Source organism: Pyrus communis, chromosome 16 (genome assembly GCF_963583255.1).
Source record: "Pyrus communis chromosome 16, drPyrComm1.1, whole genome shotgun sequence".
NCBI lineage: Eukaryota > Viridiplantae > Streptophyta > Magnoliopsida > Rosales > Rosaceae > Pyrus > Pyrus communis.
Window position 1 is genome coordinate 3,129,542 of NC_084818.1, and position 21,272 is coordinate 3,150,813.

Below are 21,272 nucleotides of genomic sequence, written 5' to 3' on the forward strand. Positions count from 1 at the left end.
ACCTTATTTCAAGAGAGAAATTTTATACAGAAAAAAAAGGAGCACAACCACACAACCAGTTACAAACTAAATTCCCTACCGCATCCACACTCATACAATCAAAGATACAAGCATTATGCGCCAAAACAATTGTAATAGTACGATCATAGAAATAAGATCCCTACCGCATCCATACTCATACAATCAAAGATACAAGCATTACGCGCCAAAACAATTGTAATAGTACGATCATAGAAATAAGATCTGTCCACATTAGGAAGTTCACCTCCCTAAATACATGCTTTCGGGGGATATTCTAGTGAGTGGCCTAGCCAGTCGATGAATGTCCTCAATAACAGCACCTAATTGACACTCTCTACTGTTTTACAGAAATTTGTTTATTCAAAAGCAATAAAACCCACAATATATCCCTCAACGTAATTATGCTTTGGTGTTGAAAGTTGAAACTATTTCCAAAACTGTTCTTGTTCATCCATGTAATTTATACTCGGTGAAAAGCTCTGGTATTTGATTACAGTCTCATTCAAGCTCTCAATTCAAGATCCGTTCGAAGCCACGGCAGGCTCTCCAAGTATGTTGTACAATGGCCTCAATAAGCTCGGCATCATCCCTGTGCAATATGAAAAATAGTATGCTTAGATTGAAAAGGTCAAAATTAGAACCTAAAAATATTAAGATTTTGTAAAGAAAAATTACTTGAAATTATTGCGTACAAATCCAGGATAATTGGCGGCTCTAGCTAGAGCGTAGCGCCAAAGCGTCACCTTTTCCTTATTGTATCTGTAACGTTCCATGTGTCTATCAAAAGCCCCAAAGTGCCCTTTGACTTTACGAACATCAGATGGATCTACTCCATAGAAAACGGGAAACACAATCTGATTGTTTGTGTCTGCACATTCCAGGATTGCGACCAACTCGTCTAAGCACCAACGGGAATAAGCATATTTTTCGGAAAAAATTACAATCGAAATTTTTGACTGTTGAATAACTTTGAAAAGACTGCTGAATTCATCGCCTTTAATATCCGCTGAAACATCTCTAAAGGTGCTGAGTACATTCTGATGCAGAGCTTTGGAGAGATGGGCGGCAAAACCCTTGCGAGTGTCTTCACCTCTAAAAGAGACGAAAACTTTGCTGAATTGGAGTAACTGATTAAAAATATCTTGCACAACTCCCTCAATAAACTTGGCATCATCCCTGTGGAATTTGAAAAGCAGTATTGCACAATTTCCTTAAGCCGTAATGCCATATATATTCTAGTAAAACACGTACACAAAATATTGTGACACCGATTTAACAGATCAAATGGTATGAAAAGCTCAAAGAAAGAAAGTAGCTAAATAAAATTACCTATAATCTCGTGAAGCCCAACCGGAAAAATTGGCGGCTTTAGTTAGAGCGGACCTCCAGCTCTGCACCTCATCGATGTTGGCGTTAGGGTCGTGATCATGTTGAGCAAAAGCTTTCGCAAAACTTCCAGCGAGTTTACGAAGATCAGACGGATCTATTTGATAGAAAATGGGCACCACTATATGCTTCTTTGTATCCACACGATCTAGGATATGTACAAGTTGTTTTAAGCACCGCGTGGAAGAAGCATAGTTTTTAGAAAAAACTACAATCGAGAGCCTTGACTCTTGGATAGTTGTCGGGAGCTCCGGATCGTCACCATCAATGAAGGTGTATATTGATTTCTGAACCAGCGCTTTGTAAAGATGGCCGATAAAGATCTTGCGAGTGTCTTCGCGTCTAAAATTGATGAACACATCATATCGACCACCGGATGATACAGAACAAGCAGCCATTAACAAGCACAATATTAGTACCCCTATAAAAGGACCGCTGGATAACAACTGAAATACTGGATTGATTAGTACCCTATAAAAGGACTGCTGGATATTGGTCCGATCGATAGGAAGATGACTGGTCTCGGTCAAAAGCGTGTAGGTGTGGACATGAAATATCAATAAAATCCAAGTCAGGCCAGGCCAAACAATATACTTAAAAAATAAAACATCTTGAATTTTGGTACAAAAAATAGGAAAAGGACTCTTGCCGGATCATTTTTCTGGAGATCATAGGGATTTTGTGATCTTATTCGTTCATCATATATCGTACGGTCAATTTGTGTTAAATACTATTCATATTTAATTTTAAATTTTAAAATGATTTCTAATCGTACGATGTACGATGAACGAATGAGATCACGAGATTCCTAAGATCCCTTGGAAAAAGATCTTGCGAGGATCCTTTTCCCAAAAAATAAACCTTCAAGTTACATTTTACTACCACGGTGGAAAGAAGTTGAAGACATAAGTTCAATCCCGATTAATGACTAAATCAAACATCTAAACAAAAAACGAAAAAGAAATGCTTTATGTGTGTTCTCATGTCTTCTTCTAGTAATGTATCAGGGAAATTCAATGGCAACGAAGTAGCACGTTATTATTTTTTTCTTTTTATAATTTTTTTAATTTGCAAAATGAGGAAAAAATTACAAATGGCTTCATTTGTTATCACCATCTTCTTCCGGGTTAGTCCTGGACTAAAATATGCCTACACATTTCGTGTCTCTAAATATTTTTTATTTTTGTTTTTAAAATGGGAAGGAGAGATGGAGAGAGATAACATGAGATTGGGAGTGGGAAGAGAATTTTTTTTTTAATATTAGATATATGTAAAAATCACATATAGGTGAGGGTTAAATAAAAATAGCAAAATTGGATTTTGTGAAATTACATTATTATACATAATTTTTTTTGTGATATAAAACTAAAGAGTCTTTTCATCATCTTTTAATTGAAAAATAAAGTTTTGTTAATATGTAGTTTCGACATAACTTCAGTTTGTGCTAATATTCCAACTTTGGAGGTCCAAGAATGTGCGAAGACATTGATTTAGCTCGGATTGATCTGCAACCAGGCTTGTATCTCATCAGAATCGTCCTCTATCTCAACAGAATCATTATCAAACATGACCCATCTGCGGTATGGTAAAACGGGAAAGCTCTCTCGAAATATGTTGTACAATGTCCTCAATAAGCTTGGCATCATCCCTACGGAAGATGAAAAACAGTATTGGTAGGAGAATGTATACTGACAACTCAAATTAAACTAAATGTTATGTAAAGCTCAAACCCTTAATAGGTTAAAAGAAACTACGAATATAATTAGTAAACAAAAATTACTCATAATTTCGTGAATCCCAGCGAGGTAGAGTTAAATTGGTGGCTCTTGTTAGGGCCGACATCCAGCTCTGCACCTCTTCCTTCTCCACCTTAGAATCGCGATCGTGTTTAGTAAAAGCTTCCGGCTTACAAACTTGAGATGGATCAACTTCGTAGAAAACGGGGATCACTATCTGATTTTGTTCATCCATGCATTTGAGGATCTGCACGAGTTCTTTTAAGCACCATGTGGAAGAAGCGTAGTCTTCAGAAAAAACAACAATCGAAACTCGCGACTGTTTAATACATTTCAGGAGCTCCGAAAGGCTGTTGCCTTTTCTAAGCTCTTCATCATCCATGAAGGTGTTGATTCGTTTTTGATACAGAGCTTTGTAGAGATGGCTGGAAAAACTCTTGCGAGTGTCTTCACCTCTAAAATTGAGAAAAACATCATATTTCCAACCACCCTCAAACGATGACAAGCCGATCAATTTGTTAAAAACAAATTGTACGATTTCCTCAATCAGCTCGGCATCATCCCTGTAGATGTGAAATTTTAAAAACAGTACTGCACAATTTCCTCAAGTAGTAATGTCATATAAATATTTGTGTACGCATGTCTGTATGTACATTGTACGGTCTCTTTCTATTGAGGGATCTCTTATTCAGTACATATTTTTTTTCAACAATCTAAACCATCTATATTGTAATATTACATCTTTCATAATCATTTTTGCTACAAATTAGATTAATCCGACCCCCTTAATGCTCTTCCAAAAAACACTAAAGTGATCACTATAATTCAACAGTCATATGATTTTTTTGCAAAAATTATCATTGAGTAAGACCTAGAAGGTATATAAAAGGTTTGGACATATACATATACTATGCGTATGATAAGATGTGGAATATTTAATCAAAATTACCTATAATCTTGTATATTCCAGCCAAAACGATCGGTTGCAGCAGCTAGAGCTCCCCTCCAAGTGCGCACTTCCTCCTGTTCCATTTCGCAGTCATATCTTGCAAAAGCTGCACAAAAAGCTCCCCTGGCTTTACGAACATCAGACGGATCTACTCCATGGAAAACGGGCACCAACACCTGGCCAGTCATCTTCACTTGTTCCACCATTTGAACCAGTTCTCTGAGGCACCACCTGGAAGAAGCGTAGTTTTTAGAAAAAACTACAATCGAAAGCCTCGACCGTTGGACGCGTTTTCGGAGCTCCTCCGAAAGGCAGTCGCCTCTGCAAATATCTTCAGCATCCACGGATGTACTGATTGATTTCTGCTTGAAAGCTCTGAGCAGATGGCTGACAAAACCCCTGCCGGTGTCTTCGCCTCTGAAACTGACGAAGACATCATATTTCCAACGAAGGTCGTCAGATACCGAAGAAAAAGAAGAAACAGCCATTGATGTAAGAACTGCAATACTCGATTGTTGGAGCTAGGAGTTCAACGATTACTGGAAAATTGTACCCGAACGGAAACAATTGTTGACCGGAAAATATGGTCCGAACGATAGGAAGATGAATGGCCTCGATCAAAAGAAGCGTTTTCTCAGGAAGGAAAAAAATGTGGCCTAAGAAAGTCAATGAATCAGTGACGATGATAATGCGCGTTTTTCTAGTAAAAATATGAACGTTGTTCGACGGTGTACCTTTTGTTGTAATTGATCGAATTTAGGTTGAAAGTACGAAGAAAGAGTGGAAAGGGATCCTCTACGGATCCTTTCTCCCTAATTTATCAAGTTCAGAGATCCGGATCATTAAAATTTAATTCAATAATTAAAGTTATTATAATTTTTAGAATGGACATCTATTTGTATCTGTTTGATCAAATGTTAATAGTCCAGATCTCCGATCTTGATGAATTATGAGAAAAAGATATGAAGAGGATGCCCTTTCAAAAAGAGTAGGAGTGAAAATGTAAAAACGAATTTGTTTTTTTTATAAAAGGACTGACCGGTGGCAAAGCCATAAAATTTATCCTTTTATTGCCCCGAAGATTAACAGAAATATTTCAAACAAAACAAATTTGTTTGGGTTGGGCATAATTGTGTCAACCCATTTAACATAGTTAATAAGGGTTTGTGTTTCCAACCAACCCACCTAATTCAGAAACGAAGCACATTTTAACACGCTTACATAATCACGTAACTCGATAACTCATGTGCGATCCATTCACGTCAAACGTGAAATGATAATTTTAATCTTTTTCTTTTATGTCAATTTTGTATGCGTATTAGTAATTAATCATATCGCCTTTATATTGTGTTCATGTCAACACGAACCTGAGACATCCAGAAGAGTAATTAAGGATACTTGATTATGTCTTGTGGCTGCAATGCCACTACAACTCTACAGAGTGCTTATAACTTTTGAAAACACCACCTGGTCAGCGATGATGGAGCAGCTAAGACTAAAAGTAATGTAAGAAACAGAAATACTAACTCAACTGATCTACAAATTGGATCACTGAAAAATAGTCTGATCGATACGAAGTCAATGAGTCAATGCAAATTGGATTATTGCGTAAAAAGGCAAAAGAAAATTATGCTTTTTGTGTTCACATCTTCGAGGAAATTTGAGGAAAATAATCTTCTTGCACGCAAAATTTATGTTACTGTTCATCATGTGAGAGAGCGTGCTGTTTGTTAACAGTGAAAGGGCAAAAATACCCTTGGTTTCTGCTTTGGTCCCTGTACTGTTTACAATTTTATACAGTAAAAAGTCTGTTTTGTCCTTCCCGGCCTCGCTTCTCTCATCAGCTTTGGACTCGGTTGGTATTACCTGCTTTGTACAGCGAAAGGGGTAAAGTAATGGGTTGTTGGACAAAAAAATAAGATTATAAAATGTATCACATGATTTCTGGCACCGAAAAGGATAAAAATACTTGGTTAGATGGCGTGGTGTGTTTGGTTTTTGTTTTCTAATATTTTCTCTACCCCACTCCCCCATCTCCCAAGACTGTCACTCTCTCTCATCCCTCACTGTTCTCTGCCTCTCCCATCTGTCCCCCTACTCTCTTATCTCCCATCCCTCACATCCTCATTTGCATTGATCGTCTAACAATGGTTGCTAAAACACCCTTTAAATGAATTAATTGTACAGGAATGCCTGTTCCATCCTGATTTGAAGAAAATTTCTTAAGCGACTGTAATTTCATGGTAAGTTGGCTTAAAGCAGTCCCAAAATTTGGGATTGTCTGGAATATTTATAGGTTTTTCTGATTCTTGAAAAAAAACCATGGCTAAGAGTAAATTAATTACATTTTCATTTTCATTTAATTCAAGTAACCGTCTTCAGTTTTTTGGTTTGAACGCTGGAACAAGTGATCTTTGAAAAAGGTTGGTTCGTGAATATTTTTATTCATATCCTTTTGGTTGTTTGAATAGACTTCCAGTAATCTAAATGAAGCTAAATTGAATTTCTGTTTTTGTATGCTGTATTTGCTTTGTTAACTTAGTTCCTTTTTGTTGAAAAATGTTATTTGGTTTTGCAGATCAAAGGGGTCAAGGCGGTGGAGTGGGTTAATGGTTATATGTTCTTGAGTATCTTATTTCATTTTAGTTTTCCTAGCCCAGTGAATTTGTGCAGATGTTTGTTGGAAGAGGAGCAGCTCGCATTAGAGACCTTTTCAATATGGCAAGGAACCATATTGAATCAGGTAATATAAGGTTGATGCGGTTGGAACGAAGAGTGGCAGAAGTTTCAATGATGAGCGTAACCAAGCATTGAATCAGGTAATATAAGGTTCATTTCTGGCTTCAATCCTGCATTTCTCGCATCCATTCAAAGTTTAAGCGGTCACATTCTGAATGTCTTCTGGAATTGTTAGCGTATAATTTGATCTGTGGGCCATTATTTGTATTTCCAAACTTTTTGAAAATTGTCAAATCACTGTAGTTGGGAAGACTCTTTTGTCATCTCCGGTTTGATTTTGTTTGATGGGAAAATAATGTTGGTCCCCTTCAAAATCTTGCCAACTTTTCTTGCTTATTTGCTGTGCGTTTAGCTTATAAAAACAACGCAATTTTCACTTAGTTTTGAGTAGAATAATGGTGTTTTAAGTAGAATAGTGGGAGATTCATTTGTGATCATTTGAAAATAAATTCTGAATACTACACTACCATTCTGCTTAAAGCGCCCCAATACATGCATAATTTGAATGAATATGTAAAGGTTACTTGAGAAACTAACGGCATGCAAAATTTAAATGATTCTATTTGTTTCTATCCTTTTCTGGATTTGTCTGCTATTACGATTTGTTTTGGCTTTTTTTTTTTTAATTCAAAAAACTTAAACTGATTTTGTTTGCCGACGATTTGTTATGAGGTATTGCTATAACATGGAGAAATTGACACTGATTCTATTATTATGTGTACATCAGTTTGTAATGTCCAATCTTTTATATATATATATATATCTATATATATATATATATATTTTTTTTCATTGTCAGAACGAAGAAGAAGGCATTCAAATTAAAATCATAACTTGCATCAATATAGAAGTATAAATTTATCCAATTGTAAATAGGAATGTAAGCCCCATCGTTGAACACCTAATATGGTTGTACATATGTATCAAACTCAGCAGAAAAGCGTACAAAACATGTATCAAACTCAACAGGTACATATGTATCAATCTCAGTAGATATAATCTCTGGTTTGATTTGAAATTCATTACAAATATCTATTTTTCTGTCTGCTTTGTCAATCTCTCTTAACAATTTTTTTACACCCTTTGTTGAGTTATGTTAAGATTTATGTTTAGAATAAAGTGGTTCCACAAAACCTGTAAAGTGGTTCCACAAAACCTGCAAAGTGGTTATGTTGATTGCAGCAGTAGATTGTTAATTAGTTTGAGGTTGTGTGTAAATTGCATTGGTTGCATTGGCGTTAGTAACTCAATTTTTCACTCGAACGTTGTTTATGAAAATTGCAGTTGTATAATCTTTCATATAATTTTTAATCCCGTAGCAATGTGTGGGTACAAATTCTAGTTGACTTCTAAAAATAAAAAAACAATAACGTTCTTCCAGGAATGGATATAAAAAATTTCTGTGTGAAACGAATCTGCACACTTCGGCTTTGACCCAAGAAATGCGAAGGAAGGGTGGTTTAGCAGCTTTGCACGAAGGTACCAGGCCAAAGTACGCTAATCTGGTTTTGAAATTCAGCAGATCTTAATGCCCCTTCTTTTATTTATTATTAAATTTTAGAGTAGGGCGGTATTGGTGGTTTAGGTAATTAGTTATTAAAGAAGAAAATTTGTAAAGATCGACGCTCCAAGCTGTATAAGCATTATTATTTTTTGTTGTTGTGGTAAAGCGTCATCTACAAGTCTTCATAAGTTTAATTCGTACAACTATGTTTTTTTTAGTAAATAACATTCTACAATAATCTACACTTCTATTTTTTGTCAAAGAAACCTCGATTGTGCAAGGTGAAATTTTATTGAAACTAAAAGGCAAATACACCTGAAATAAAAAAAATAATAGTCTGTACGAATCTACACTAAGCGATATTTGTTCAACTATGCTGAATCTGCACTTGCATCCCTAACACCTTCTTTATGAAACGAAAATAATCTCAATCTCCCCAATCACACGAAAAATGAGTTAAGGTGACGGGAATATCTCCGGTTAAGTGTAAATATCTAACATACGTGTCATATCCAATCGTATAGCAGACAAAAAGCAGATGATTAATGGTTCTTAGACTTTTAATCTAATGAGGGTAATAACGATACTACTATGAAATCTTTGATATATATGCTGTTAGCTACAAAAAATTGTTTACTCAATAAAAACACACATTGCAATTAATTCACGACAAAAAAAAAAAAAAATAAATAAATAAATCCAGTGCAGGATTTATAGTGGTGGCAGCGACACTACAACAGTAGGGCTTCTCACCCTGTGCACTCCTATCCTAGCGCACCAACCCTTCGAAATAAAAACCCATTGCAGGAGAAAAATGTAGCCTCAGAAAGTCGATGACGAGAATAATGCGAGTTTTTCTATTAAAAATATGAAAGTTGTTGGATGAGTACCTTTTATTGTATTTTTGTTCGGATGTACCGTTTATTGTTTTTGATCGCTTTGACCCGTTTAACATGGTTAATAAGAGTTTGTGTTTCCATCCAACCCACCTAATCCGAAAGTGAATTACACTTTAGCACGCTTACACAATTGCGTAATTAGATAATTTGTGTGCAAGTCATTTAAGTTGAACGTGAAATGATAAGTTTCATCTTTTACTTTCACGTAAACTTTGTATTCTTATGGGTAACTAATAGTGATGCCTTTGGGTTGTGTTCATGTCGAGAAGTTTTTTCGCGTGGTCGGCACAATACTTGGGACACAAGAATGATAATACAATTCGTTAGATTTTTTTTTTTTCCCAAGTTTTCAACCAATTATATTATTAAACTTAGTTTACCAAACCATATGACCATCACTCTAAAAAATCTCTCGTTCATGCACGAACTAGACATTTGGAAGAGTAATTAAGGGTACTTGGTATTTATGTCTTGTGACTGCAAAGTTACTCCAGCTCTACAAAGTGCTTAGGACATTTGAAAACAACGCAGGAACACGTCCTCCATATTCAAAATTCATATGGAATTTGGATTTCATCCGTTTTCAAAATTATAAGAATTGGGTTTCATCAGTTTTCAAAATTATAAGAATTTTAGAAATCCTTACATCTTAGATGTTCTTATACATTGTGTAGTTAAAAATTATTTTGAATTTTTTTATTTAAAACTAAACACAAATAGTATCTAACGAAAATTGCTCTCACAATGTACAATGAATGATTAGAATGTAAAAATTTATAGGATCCCCACAAAAAGAATCCTCATCCCTTACTCTGACGAGGCTATAAGAGTCAATGAGTCAATGACGAGGTTAATGCACATTTTTTTAATTAAAGAATAATACTAAACTCATCCCATTGTCTTCTTTTTCCATCCTATTTTAATAAAAATAATAATGACATATTTATACTTTTAGTTAAAAAGACTTTTAGACACCTATTTATAAATTTATTATAAGGAAAAATAATAAAAAGAACTTGAAAACTTTGAGTTGTAACGATAAGTACGAAATAAAAGGTAAAGTGAATAGTACCAGGATTGACTTTTTAGTGTAAAAAATATGATTTTTCGTTAAAATGAACAGTGTCGAGAGTTTTTAGTTAAAGTTTCCTTTATTGTATCTTCCTATCCAAAAAATGGAAACGAATGAAAAAACTGAAAAAGCTTAGCAACCTTTCACCTCCCCCAGCCCGTTTCTCTCTCTCTCTCTCTCTCTCTCTCTCATCTCTGTGTGAATTTCTTTTACCATCTTGAAGAAAAGCTCAAAGGGGTTGCAGCATGAACAAATCTAATTTGAATTTCTAGGGTTCTAGTTAGTGAAGAAAAACTAAATTCGATTGAATCGGTTTTATCTTGGATGCTTAGTTGTGAGAGAGAATGGCGTTATTTATATATATATATATATATATATGAAGAAAGCTTCAACAACTGAGTTTCTGTTTGTACCATACTTGACCAATCCCGAAACTACTAAGCACCGGTTAACAGCATACCGTCAAGGATCCACAAAATTTTTCCTCCAACCAGGAGGCCAATCATAACACGACACATGTCGGTATCAGTGGCCAATCATAGCGCGACACGAGTCGATATCAAAGGCCAATCACAACACGACACGTGTCAATGTCAAAATAAAGCTAGAAACTCTCTTCTATAAAAGGGGATCATTATCCCACAATAATCCCTAATGTCATTTGTACTAAACTATTCACTAGAACTTACAAAAAGAGAGCTTGAACCTATGTATTTGTGTAAACTCTTCACAACTAATGAGAACTCCTCTACTCCGTGGACGTAGCCAATCTGGGTGAACCACTTACATCTTGTGTTATTTGCTTCCATGTCTCTATTCATTTACATACTTATCCACACTAATGACCAGAGCAACCTAGCGAAGGTCACAAACCTCACACTTTCTGTTGTACCAAAATCCTCGTCGATTTTGTGCATCAACACTTTCTTTCCAATTAGACCAGAATTTGCAAGATGGCATGCTGCTTTCTCTGAAGATAGTCATTTGGATACAGCCTAGTGCTTGGATGAATCCGATGGTGGGGTCTGAGAATTCTTGTTAGGTTGCTTTAATCCAAATAGCAAATTCGATGAACGAAATCAACTCAGGCAGTACCATAGGAAATATATAAAAAATTACAAAAAAAAGGTTATTTTGGAAATAATAGTGGGTGGGGAAATAACATTTTAATTTTTTAAGTTTCTATGATGGGTGAAATGATAATACAAGTGGAAAAATAGGATAATGAGATGGATCTAGTAGCATTCTAATTAAAAAAGAAATAATTAAAATCCACCACTGCTCTTGATCATGTTTTAGATTGGACATTAATTTTTGATTCAGATTTTCAAACTTTGATTAAGCTGCTCCAACTAATGCCACCTCAGCATTTTCAATTTATTCAAAATATTGAAATTAAAATGCCTTTTATTGATTTCCTAATTTGGCCTTCTATTTACAGGTGTTTTATCCGATTTATCTCTCACTTTTTTATTGAGGATTTTGGGTCTATCGCATCATTGACATCTATGGTAGTCAGGCACAAGGGCTTTAAAGCCTTTTCATTTTCTTTTAACCCAAAATAGTAATTGTGCCTTGTAATTTTTTGGATATAATATGTGCGAAATAATATTATTTTATGTACCTAATGAGTGGAACGTCCCAAATATACATTACATAATGTATCAAAATAATATTATGTTTCTTACTTTCATTACATAATGTACCAATATAAAGCAACTGAACTAAATTTGACAACACATAACATGTACGTTTTTTTGCATCTCGAGAAGTTGTACAAACCAAATGACTAGTATGTGTCTATAAAATTCAAAAATCAATCACCTACTTCAAAACACCCCCAAAAAATATGAAAGTTGTTCGATCGGGTACTTTTCATTGTATTTATTCGAATTTAGCTAGAAAGCGCGAAAAGGGAGTATTATAAAAGGACTCGCTAGTGGGAACGACACAGAAGTCTATCTTTTAATTGACTAGAAGATTTACAAAGACATTTTAAACAAAACAAATTTGTTTGAGTTGGGCATAATCATATAAACCCATTTAACATAGTAAGAGTTTGTGTTTCGATCTAACCCACCTAATCCGAAAGTGCCGTACATTTTAGCACGCTTACATAATCGCATAACTTGGCAAAGCGATCCATTTAAGTTGAATGTGAAATGACAATTTTAACCTTTTTTTCTTTATGTAAAATTTTTGTTCTTATGAGTAATTAATCGTGTCGCGCTGTGTTCATGTCAACACGAACCTGTAAGGATCGAGAATAGTCAGAAAGCGGCTTTCCAGATCGCTCCCCCTAACAATTGGCATAAAAGAGACGAACTCCACACCTGCTGATGCCACACTGCTGAAGTGGTACCCCAGGATACCTTGATAGGCTTCCATCTCTTAATTCAACCCTAAATGTCACCTTCGTGGTATAGCGCTCACTTGGCTGCACTTCTTTTTTCCATGGAAGATATCCCATGAACATGTGATGTGACTCAAGTAACCTGCCCCCTTGGATGCTCAAATCAACCGTATAAAATCTGAAACTGCGCTCGCCGTGCTCTCCTTCAAAGGTACAAGAACACAGAGCAGATAGAGCAGATGTATAATTTGCACTCTTGAACTCAGTAACACCGCACACAGCAAATCCCAAAATCTTATGATCCCAGACTGGTGGTAGATGCAGAGTTATTGAAGATCCCCTACACCGATAGCTGAACCAATTTGAAACCATAATTCCAGGAAGATACATAAGCAAGGAAAGAGGTTGCAGATTAACCTGCAGAATGAAAACGAAGGTAAACTGGACTTGCATTAGATATGTCTAGTACTTTTGCACGTAGAGAGAGTGAGAGAGTGAGAGAGAGAGAGAGACCTGATGAGCTTCCACAATATCTTCAAATAGATTTTGCACCAGCCGGAAGCAGTTTGAAAATGTCAAGTAAAGATTCTTGTGAAAAACCTTGCTTGGTCTTGAAACAAATTCCAAAGCTGTGCAATCATGGGCATCTATGAACCTTATAGTTGATGAAAGCTCTGGTATTGATTTCAGTCTCTTGCAACCTTCCAATTTGAGTGATGTTAAACAATGAAGCCGATTTATTTCTGCAGGCAAGCTCTCAAAATGAGCATTATCCCACAATTCCAACACCTCAAACATTGGGCAACGAGAAAGACTTACATACTGAAGGAACTTGAGATCACAAATGCTGCTTGGAAGACTCTTGAGTTTTTTGCATTCTCTTAGGCTCAACGTAACAAGCCGTGGAAGATTTCTAATTGAAGATGGCAGTTCTTTAATTGCAGTCCCATCTAAATATAACTTTGATAAATTCTCCATAACATCTGAAATCTCTGGAAACTTCTCAAGGTTTGAGCAACCAGAAAGATTAAGGGTTTCAAGAGATCCCATATGAATGCTGCTCGGCAGGCTCTTTAGTTCTCGACAGCCTCGTAGGTCCAAAGTAGAAAGGCCCGTAAGTTTATTAATTAACGAAGGCAGTTCTTTAATTGCAGTCCTATCTAAATAAAGCTTTGACAGCCCCTCCATAACTTCTGAAATCTCTGGAAATATCTCAAGGTTTGAGCAAACAGAAAGATTAAGGATTTGAAGAGATCTCATATGAATGCTGCTCGGCAGGCTTTTGAGTTTTAGACAGAATCTTAGGTTCAAAATTGTAAGACCTGTGAGTTTATTAATTGAAGAAGGCAGTTCTTTAATTGCAGTCCCATCTAAATATAACTCTGATAAATTCTCCATAACATCTGAAATCTCTGGAAACTTCTCAAGGTTTGAGCAACCAGAAAGATTAAGGGTTTGAAGAGATCTCATATGAATGCTGCTCGGCAGGCTTTTGAGTTTTAGACAGAATTTTAGGTTCAAAATTGTAAGGCCTGTGAGTTTATTAATTGAAGAAGGCAGTTCTTTAATTGCAGTCCCATCTAAAGATAACTCTGATAAATTCTCCATAACATCTGAAATCTCTGGAAACTTCTCAAGGTTTGAGCAACCAGAAAGATTAAGGGTTTGAAGAGATCCCATATGAATGCTGCTCGGCAGGCTCTTGAGTTCTTTACAGCCTCCTAGATTAAATATAGCAAGGTTTTTCAGAGCTGAAATGGATGGGTGAACCTCATATAACCTTCTACAACCTGCGAAATTCAGTTCCTCAAGACTTCTAGCCTTTGTGAAGTCCGGGGTTTTCCTAAGATATTGACTATAACTTAAATTGATGTATTTCAACTTTTCCAGAGGCTGTTAAAAAGTCCAAGAAAATATGCACAACACATCTCAGAATCTAAACATTTAAAATAAATATATTTACGTAAATGAAAAATCGTACCTCAGCTCCTGTCCATAGTTGTTCGAGGTAACACCTGCTCATGTCAAGGTTTACAAGATTCTCGAACTGAAAGTTGGATGGCCAAGACTTTAGGGTGCAATCATGCCAGATGAGACACCTCAATTGAGAAGATTGGAGCTTTAAGTCCACAATCCAGTGTTCTATGAAGCAATCCTTTGGACTTCGACCAAATGAATATTTATAAGCCTTACCACGGATCATGAGCAGTCTTAGTTTTGTCATACTAAAAGCCTCAATATTTGAGCATGCCTCTTTGAAGATTGCAGAATCCAGGATTATGCCTTCAACTGCTTCTGTAGCCTGGATAAACCAACAATGTAACTTAAAGTGAAGGAAAACACTGAGAACCTTATTCAATATTATAAACAATGCATGTTTGCTATAAAATAGGTTTTGGTCAAAAGCTGAAGCTTTCTACCAAACATTGCATAAGAAAAAGATATCTCACTGTATTTTGAGTTAGCACATGATGAACATCTTCATAACTCCACAACCTACTTCTTCTCCCAGGCTCTTTGATAGATTCTTGGCGAACGATTTCCCGACCCATTTCCTCTAGTAAATCATGCATCTCCAGTTTCCTCTTCTCTGAGACAAATATGAGAGCTCGATCAATTAGAACTCTTATTCCAGTATGGGGATAGAAGCCACAACTGTCCAGACTTTTTTTTGCGCTGTCTATATCCATTCCTTTCAAGAAACATGCAATATCTAGAAAGATGTCCTTCTCTGAATCATCTAGTCCATCGAAGCTTGTTTTAAGCACATTATGAATTTCCCATTGCGGGATCTTCCTTATTTTTTCCAACACATCTTCCCACTCGCGTACGGTTTTGTTATCAAGAAAAGCTCCCAAGACTTTGAGTGCTAAAGGCAGACCTTGAGCGTATTCGATGACACGTCTTGAGAGCTGATCATAATCTCTGGTGGGTTGGTTTGTTCTGAAGGCATACTGTTTGAAGAGTTTAAGAGCTTCTGGCTCACTTAAGTTCTTGGGCTTATATACAGCACCAACTCCACATAATAATTGTATATCTCTAGTTGTTATAATGATTCGACTTCCACTGCCAAATGAATGCTGCTTTCCAAGTAAGGCTTCGATTTGGGATAATTTATCAACGTCATCAAGAACAATGAAAACTTGTTTCCTTTGTAGCCTTTCCATTATCACGCTGGAACCACGATCCAACATGCCTAAACTCTGCACCTTTTCCTTCAAGATTCTAGAAAGAAGCACTTCCTGCATATGTACTGCACCATTCTTCGAGAAGCCTTCCTTGACATTTTCGAGAAAGCAGCAAGCTTCAAATTGACAAGCGATTTCATCATAAACAGCGCGAGCGATGGTGGTTTTGCCTATACCTCCCATACCCCATATTCCAACGGTGAAAACATCATTCACCCCAGGACGTAATAGTGAATTCACTTCATCCATGTGGTAATCCATTCCAACCAAGCCATTATCTTTGCTTGACGAGACTTGGATCAATCTCTTAAATACGTCATCCACAATTTCCTCAATAAGCTTGGCATCATCCCTGTGTAATATGAAAAACAGCACCGAATTAAACTAGATGCTCTAAAAATCCCAATTCAATTAAGAACATAATTGAACAGTAATTACTCGTATTTTCGCGAATCCCAGCCGGATAAATTGGTGGCTCTGGTTAGTGCGGACCTCCAGCTCTTCACCTCTTCCATTTCGGCGCTCGATTCGCGTTCATGTTGAGCAAAAGCTTCTGCAAAACTTCTCTTGAGCTTACGAACTTCAGATGGATCAACTTGGTAGAAGATCGGCACCACTATCTGCTTCTTTGTATCCATGCACGCCAGGATTTTGACCAGTTCTTTCAAGCACCAAGTCGAAGAAGCGTAGTTCTGGGAGAAAACCACAATCGAAAGCCTCGACTCTTCGATAGCTGAAAGTAGTTCCGAAAGGTCGTCGCCTTTTCTGAGCTTTTCGGCGTCGATGAAGGTGTTGATTGCCTTCCGACCCAGAGCTCCGTAGAGATGGCCGACAAAGATCTTGCGAGTGTCTTCGCCTCTGAAATTCAAAAAGACGTCGTATTTCCATGAGGAAGAGGAAGAAGCAGCCATTGACATCTGACAGGGACAGTATCCACAGCAGATGGGCAGCTACCGACTCGCCTAATGAAATGTAAAAGCTGCAATGCCCGATTGAGCGTCAGCTTTTGGAGTTGGGAGTTAAACGATCGGCTGGAAAAATTGTACCCAAAGATATGATTCTGTTTGGCTCACCGGTGCGGCGATGTTGGGTTCGTGGAGGATGATCGAGCATTCGTGTCCTGCACTTTTTGGGCTGTCTTTGTTTATCTCTTGCATCTGTTGGAGGTGCTGTGTTGGGAGTTTTTTTGCTTGACCTTATCTTCTTCTGGATCCCTGCGTCTGTTCATCCGTTTGGCTCACCGGTGCGGCGATGGGGACGACGACTTCAACAGTTTCTCTGCTGCTAGGTTTTGTTCTTCTTTGAGCTTTGTTTCTGTTTGGGCATACTCTCCGTTTTTCGGGCCTTTGTTTCGTTTCTCTTGTGTTTTTTTGTTTTTTTGTTTTAGAGAAATATTAATGGAATGTTCACAGTCACTTGACCAAAACCAAGAGAAAAAAAAAAGAAGGCTTAAATTTGTAAATTAAATTTTGTATTTGTAGATGATTAGATTATTTAATGGTGTTTTTAATTGATGATATATTATTTAGTTTGTAAATTTGATTTAAAATTTTAATTTTCTTAACAGTATCCAAAAAAATTTATTTCTATAAAATTTAAAAGAAGAAAATTGTAAAATGGTCTAGAACTCAATGAGTCAACGAAAATGAGTTTCTTTTTAATAGGTGGTTTCCTAGCACTATCCCAACAAAAACAAATTGTAATTCTATAAACACACATTGAAATTAATTTACGACAAAAAAAATAAAATAAAATAAAAACCCATTGCAGGATTTATAGCGGTGGCACACTACAACAACAGGGCTTCTCACCCTGTGCACTCCATCCTTTCACACCAACCCTCCGAAATAAAAACCCATTGCAGGAGAAAAATAAAAAATGTAGCCTAAGAAAGTCAATGAGTCGATGACGAGAATAATGTGCGTTTTTCTATTAAAATTATGAAAGTTGTTGGATGACGTATCTTTTATTGTATTTTTTTTATTTTTATAAAATAATTAGTTGGTAGCTTTATTATAGCAGTTCACTAATTCAAAGACCGAAAAGACTTTCAAAAGCATTTCGGCCTTCCTTTGATCATCATCATGCGATTCATCAGTATCAAAAATTGAATATAAAATGTGTCATGTGAAATACAAGCTTGAAAATCGTCTCAATCACTAAACCATCATGTGGTGGTTTTTTCTTACCTTTCATTGTTTTTGTTCGAATTTGCGTAGAAAGTGCCAAGAAAGAGTAGAGGTAACAATTTTCGATAGATTTGACAATCCGACTTGAAAAGACAAAAAATAAATTTGTTTCAGTTGGGCATAATCAAGTTGACCCATTTAAAACGGTTCCTAAGAGATTGTGTTTCCATCCTAATCCGAAAGTGACGTACACTTTAGCACACTTACACAATCACGTAATTAGGTAACTCGTGTGCAAATCATTTAAGTTGAACGTCAAATGATAAGTTTAATCTTTTCCTTTCATGTCAATTTTGTATTCTTATTAATAGTGACACCTTTGGGTTGTGTTCATGTCGAGAAATTTTTTCGTGTGGCCGACACATTACTCGGTACACCAAAGAATCATAATACAACTCGTTAAAATTTTATTTTTCAAATTTTCAACCAATTATATTATTAAATTTGATGTACCGAGCCGTGTGGCTAGCACACTGAAAAATCTCTCGTACATGTCAACGCAAACCTGAGACATTTGGAAGAGTAATTAAGGGTACTTGGTATTTATGTCTTGTGGCTGCAAAGTTACTACAACTCTTTCAGCACATCGAGCTATTTCTCTTGTTCTAATGTTGAATTAACATTACAACAAGCTCCTCTCCACCTTTGTCAATGTCAAATTGGACGACTCAAATTGTTTGAATCGGCACTTCCAAATACAACAAGATTCTCTCCACATTCACTGGGTTCAGAGTGTTGTGCGGAAGTGCTAATTTGAAACCATTAAACTAATACGAAAATATATGACAAAACAAACAATTCAAAATGACACAAAGATTTATATTAGTTCGGCGTAAGTCGACATCCAATTCGGAGACAGCAAGGAAGTTACACTAATAAACAAAACGAGATTACAAAGAGTGTTTAATCTCTCAAACTCAAACACAAAATACACCCAAATACACTCACAAATAGAAGAGGCAAAAAACGAATTACAAACAAAATATTTGTCTCCCTACAACTACAAGAATCTCTAATTGGTTTCACTCTTACAGAACCTTAAATGCAGCAGTTCCGAATTTTATTTCTCTCTTCTATTGGGGCGTCGGCTCTTCTCTTTCCCTCTCACTAGTGCAGTTGCTTCTATTCTCACCCTCTCGCCCAAAGTGCAAAATGCGAGATATACGAGCAGTAAAAAGACCTAGCATGTGATCCGCATATGCCAACTAAAGAGCCACATCAGTTTGGGTTTAGGTCCGCGTAGAAAGGGTCGAGACCCAATAGAACTGAGCCATCAAATCCAACACACAGGAATTATTCTCTTCAGTTTGCCTTTTGCACCGTCAGGAAGTATCAATCTTTTAGGATATAAATCCTCCGCGTCAGGGGTATCACCTCCACTTTGTTCAGCCTCGTTATAGCAACAGCCCTCAAGGTTCTTCTTAGAATGAGCAAATTAGATCATTACGTAAAGTACACTAATCTGGTTTTGAAACTCTGCAAATCTTAAAATGACCCTTTTTTTTAAATTTATTATTGATTTTTACAGTAGAGCAACGGTGGTGGTTTAGGTAATTAGTTATTAGAGAAAAGGAAAATCTGTAAGGATCAAATTAACATCAAATTCGTAAGAATCGAATTCGCATTAAAGTGTATACGCATTATTGTTTTTTGTCACTGTGGTAAAGCGTCATCTGCAAGTCCCATGAGTTTAATTTGTATGAATATGTTTTTTTAGTATAAATGATATTCTATACTAATCTACACTTTTCCTTTTTGTTAAAGAAACCTCGATTGTGCAAGGTGAAATTTTATTGAAATAAAAAGGCAAATGCACCTAGTGTAACTAAACAAAAAAAAAAATGATAACTAAACAAAAAAAAAAAATTATGATATTCTACACTAAGCGATATAGTTCAACTATGTTGAATCTGCACCTGCATACCCAACAACTTCTTTGCAAACCGAAAATATCTTCCGATCTCCCTATTCAGATCACAAGTGAGTTAGAGTGATTGGAAATATTTCTAGTTAAGTGTCAGCTTCTCACATTGTGTCATATCTAATAGCATCGTTTGGATTCTAATCTACTGTCACGTTAGTAACGGTGCTACTCTAAAATCTTTCATATGTATGATGAGGATAATATGTGTTTTTCTTATTAAAAAATATGAAAGTTGTTGGATGATGTACCTTTTATTGTATTTTTGTTCGGATGTAGCTTTCATTGTTTTTGTTCGAATTTGGGTAGAAAGTGCCAAGAAAGAGTAGAGGCAACAACTTTAGACAGATTCAACAATCAAACTTGAAAAAGACAAAAAATAAATTTGTTTAAGTCAGGCATAATCATGTTGACCCATTTAACATGGTTAATAAGAGTTTGTGCTTCCATCCAACCCACCTAATTCAAAAGTGACGTACATTTTAGCATGCTGACACAATTGCATAACTAGGTAACTTGTGTGTAAGTCATTTAGGTTGAACGTGAAATGACAAGTTTAACCTTTTTTCTTTCATGTAGAGTTTGTATTCTTATGAGTAACTAATAGTGATGCCTTTGGGTTATGTTCATGTCGAGAAGGTTTATAGCGTGGCCGGCACACTACTTGGTAAACCAAGAATCATGATATAATTCGTCAGAATTTTTCTTTTCAAGTTTTTAACCAATTATATTATTAAACTTGATGTAACGAGCCGTGTGCCCAGCACACACTGAAAAATCGCTCATTCATGTCAACATGAACCTTGAGACATCTGGATGAGTAATTAAGGGTACTTGGTATTTATGTCTTGTGGCTGCAAAGTTCCTACAGCTCTACAAAGTGCTTAGAAAATTTGAAGACAAACACGTCCTCCATATTCTAAATTCATATGGGGACGGAATTGGGCAATTAAAAACTTAATTATTCAAATTTATCTTGTTCTGATGGGCAACATAAATGTGTTGTTTGCAACTGAATTCTTCAATTTCAGCACATCGAGCTATTTCTCTTGTTCTAATGTTGAATTAACATTACGAGAAGCTCCTCTCCATCTCCGTCGATGTCAAATTGGATGACTCAAATTATCTGAATTGGCACTTCCAAATACAAGAAGCTCCTCTCCACCTTCACAAGGGTTCAGAGTGTTGTGCGGAATTGACAATTTGAGATCAATAAACTAATACGGAAAAATATAACAAAACAAACAATTCAAAATAACACAAAGATTTATATTGGTTGAGCATAAGCCTATGTCTAGTTTAGGAAGAGTGAGGA

At 36.1% G+C, this 21,272-nt stretch overlaps 3 protein-coding genes and 1 long non-coding RNA gene across 4 annotated transcripts; 1 reads left to right on the forward strand and 3 right to left on the reverse strand.

Annotated features, from left to right (window-relative positions):
* Positions 1-203: 203 nt before the first annotated feature.
* Positions 204-1,814, reverse strand: LOC137720130 (TMV resistance protein N-like). Its single transcript, XM_068459141.1, has 3 exons — positions 1,351-1,814; positions 697-1,197; positions 204-610 (listed from the first exon to the last, which is right to left on the reverse strand). Exons 1-3 carry the CDS (start codon positions 1,803-1,805, stop codon positions 532-534), a joined length of 1,035 nt encoding a protein of 344 aa, XP_068315242.1. The 5' UTR covers positions 1,806-1,814; the 3' UTR covers positions 204-531.
* A 1,369-nt stretch (positions 1,815-3,183) lies between these two features.
* LOC137721138 (disease resistance protein RPV1-like) lies at positions 3,184-4,580 on the reverse strand. Its single transcript, XM_068460250.1, has 2 exons — positions 4,093-4,580; positions 3,184-3,706 (listed from the first exon to the last, which is right to left on the reverse strand). Exons 1-2 carry the CDS (start codon positions 4,578-4,580, stop codon positions 3,184-3,186), a joined length of 1,011 nt encoding a protein of 336 aa, XP_068316351.1.
* A 1,554-nt stretch (positions 4,581-6,134) lies between these two features.
* Positions 6,135-8,561, forward strand: LOC137720131 (uncharacterized). The gene is made up of 3 exons (XR_011066468.1): positions 6,135-6,335; positions 6,671-6,911; positions 8,213-8,561. It is a non-coding gene; the product is annotated as an uncharacterized lncRNA (long non-coding RNA).
* A 3,972-nt stretch (positions 8,562-12,533) lies between these two features.
* LOC137720129 (disease resistance protein RPV1-like) lies at positions 12,534-17,251 on the reverse strand. Its single transcript, XM_068459140.1, has 5 exons — positions 16,286-17,251; positions 15,110-16,199; positions 14,641-14,961; positions 13,173-14,552; positions 12,534-13,076 (listed from the first exon to the last, which is right to left on the reverse strand). The coding sequence occupies exons 1-5, from the start codon at positions 16,762-16,764 to the stop codon at positions 12,606-12,608; spliced, it is 3,741 nt and encodes a 1,246-aa protein (XP_068315241.1). The 5' UTR covers positions 16,765-17,251; the 3' UTR covers positions 12,534-12,605.
* Between the last annotated feature and the right edge of the window lie 4,021 nt (positions 17,252-21,272).

Bases quoted from the DNA above. Each gene is read 5' to 3' on its own strand.
- LOC137720129 (XM_068459140.1), bottom strand. From the start codon at position 16,764: ATGTCAATGGCTGCTTCTTCCTCTTCCTCATGGAAATACGACGTCTTT. The intron at 16,200-16,285 runs GTAATTACTGTT...CATATTACACAG, and splicing joins TGGGATTCGCGAAAATACGA to GGATGATGCCAAGCTTATTG. The intron at 14,962-15,109 runs GTGAGATATCTT...TGGTTTATCCAG, and splicing joins ATGTGCTAACTCAAAATACA to GCTACAGAAGCAGTTGAAGG.
- LOC137720130 (XM_068459141.1), bottom strand. From the start codon at position 1,805: ATGGCTGCTTGTTCTGTATCATCCGGTGGTCGATATGATGTGTTCATC. The intron at 1,198-1,350 runs GTAATTTTATTT...CAAATTCCACAG, and splicing joins TGGGCTTCACGAGATTATAG to GGATGATGCCAAGTTTATTG. The intron at 611-696 runs GTAATTTTTCTT...CATATTGCACAG, and splicing joins TTTGTACGCAATAATTTCAA to GGATGATGCCGAGCTTATTG.
- LOC137721138 (XM_068460250.1), bottom strand. From the start codon at position 4,580: ATGGCTGTTTCTTCTTTTTCTTCGGTATCTGACGACCTTCGTTGGAAA. The intron at 3,707-4,092 runs GTAATTTTGATT...TCACATCTACAG, and splicing joins TGGAATATACAAGATTATAG to GGATGATGCCGAGCTGATTG.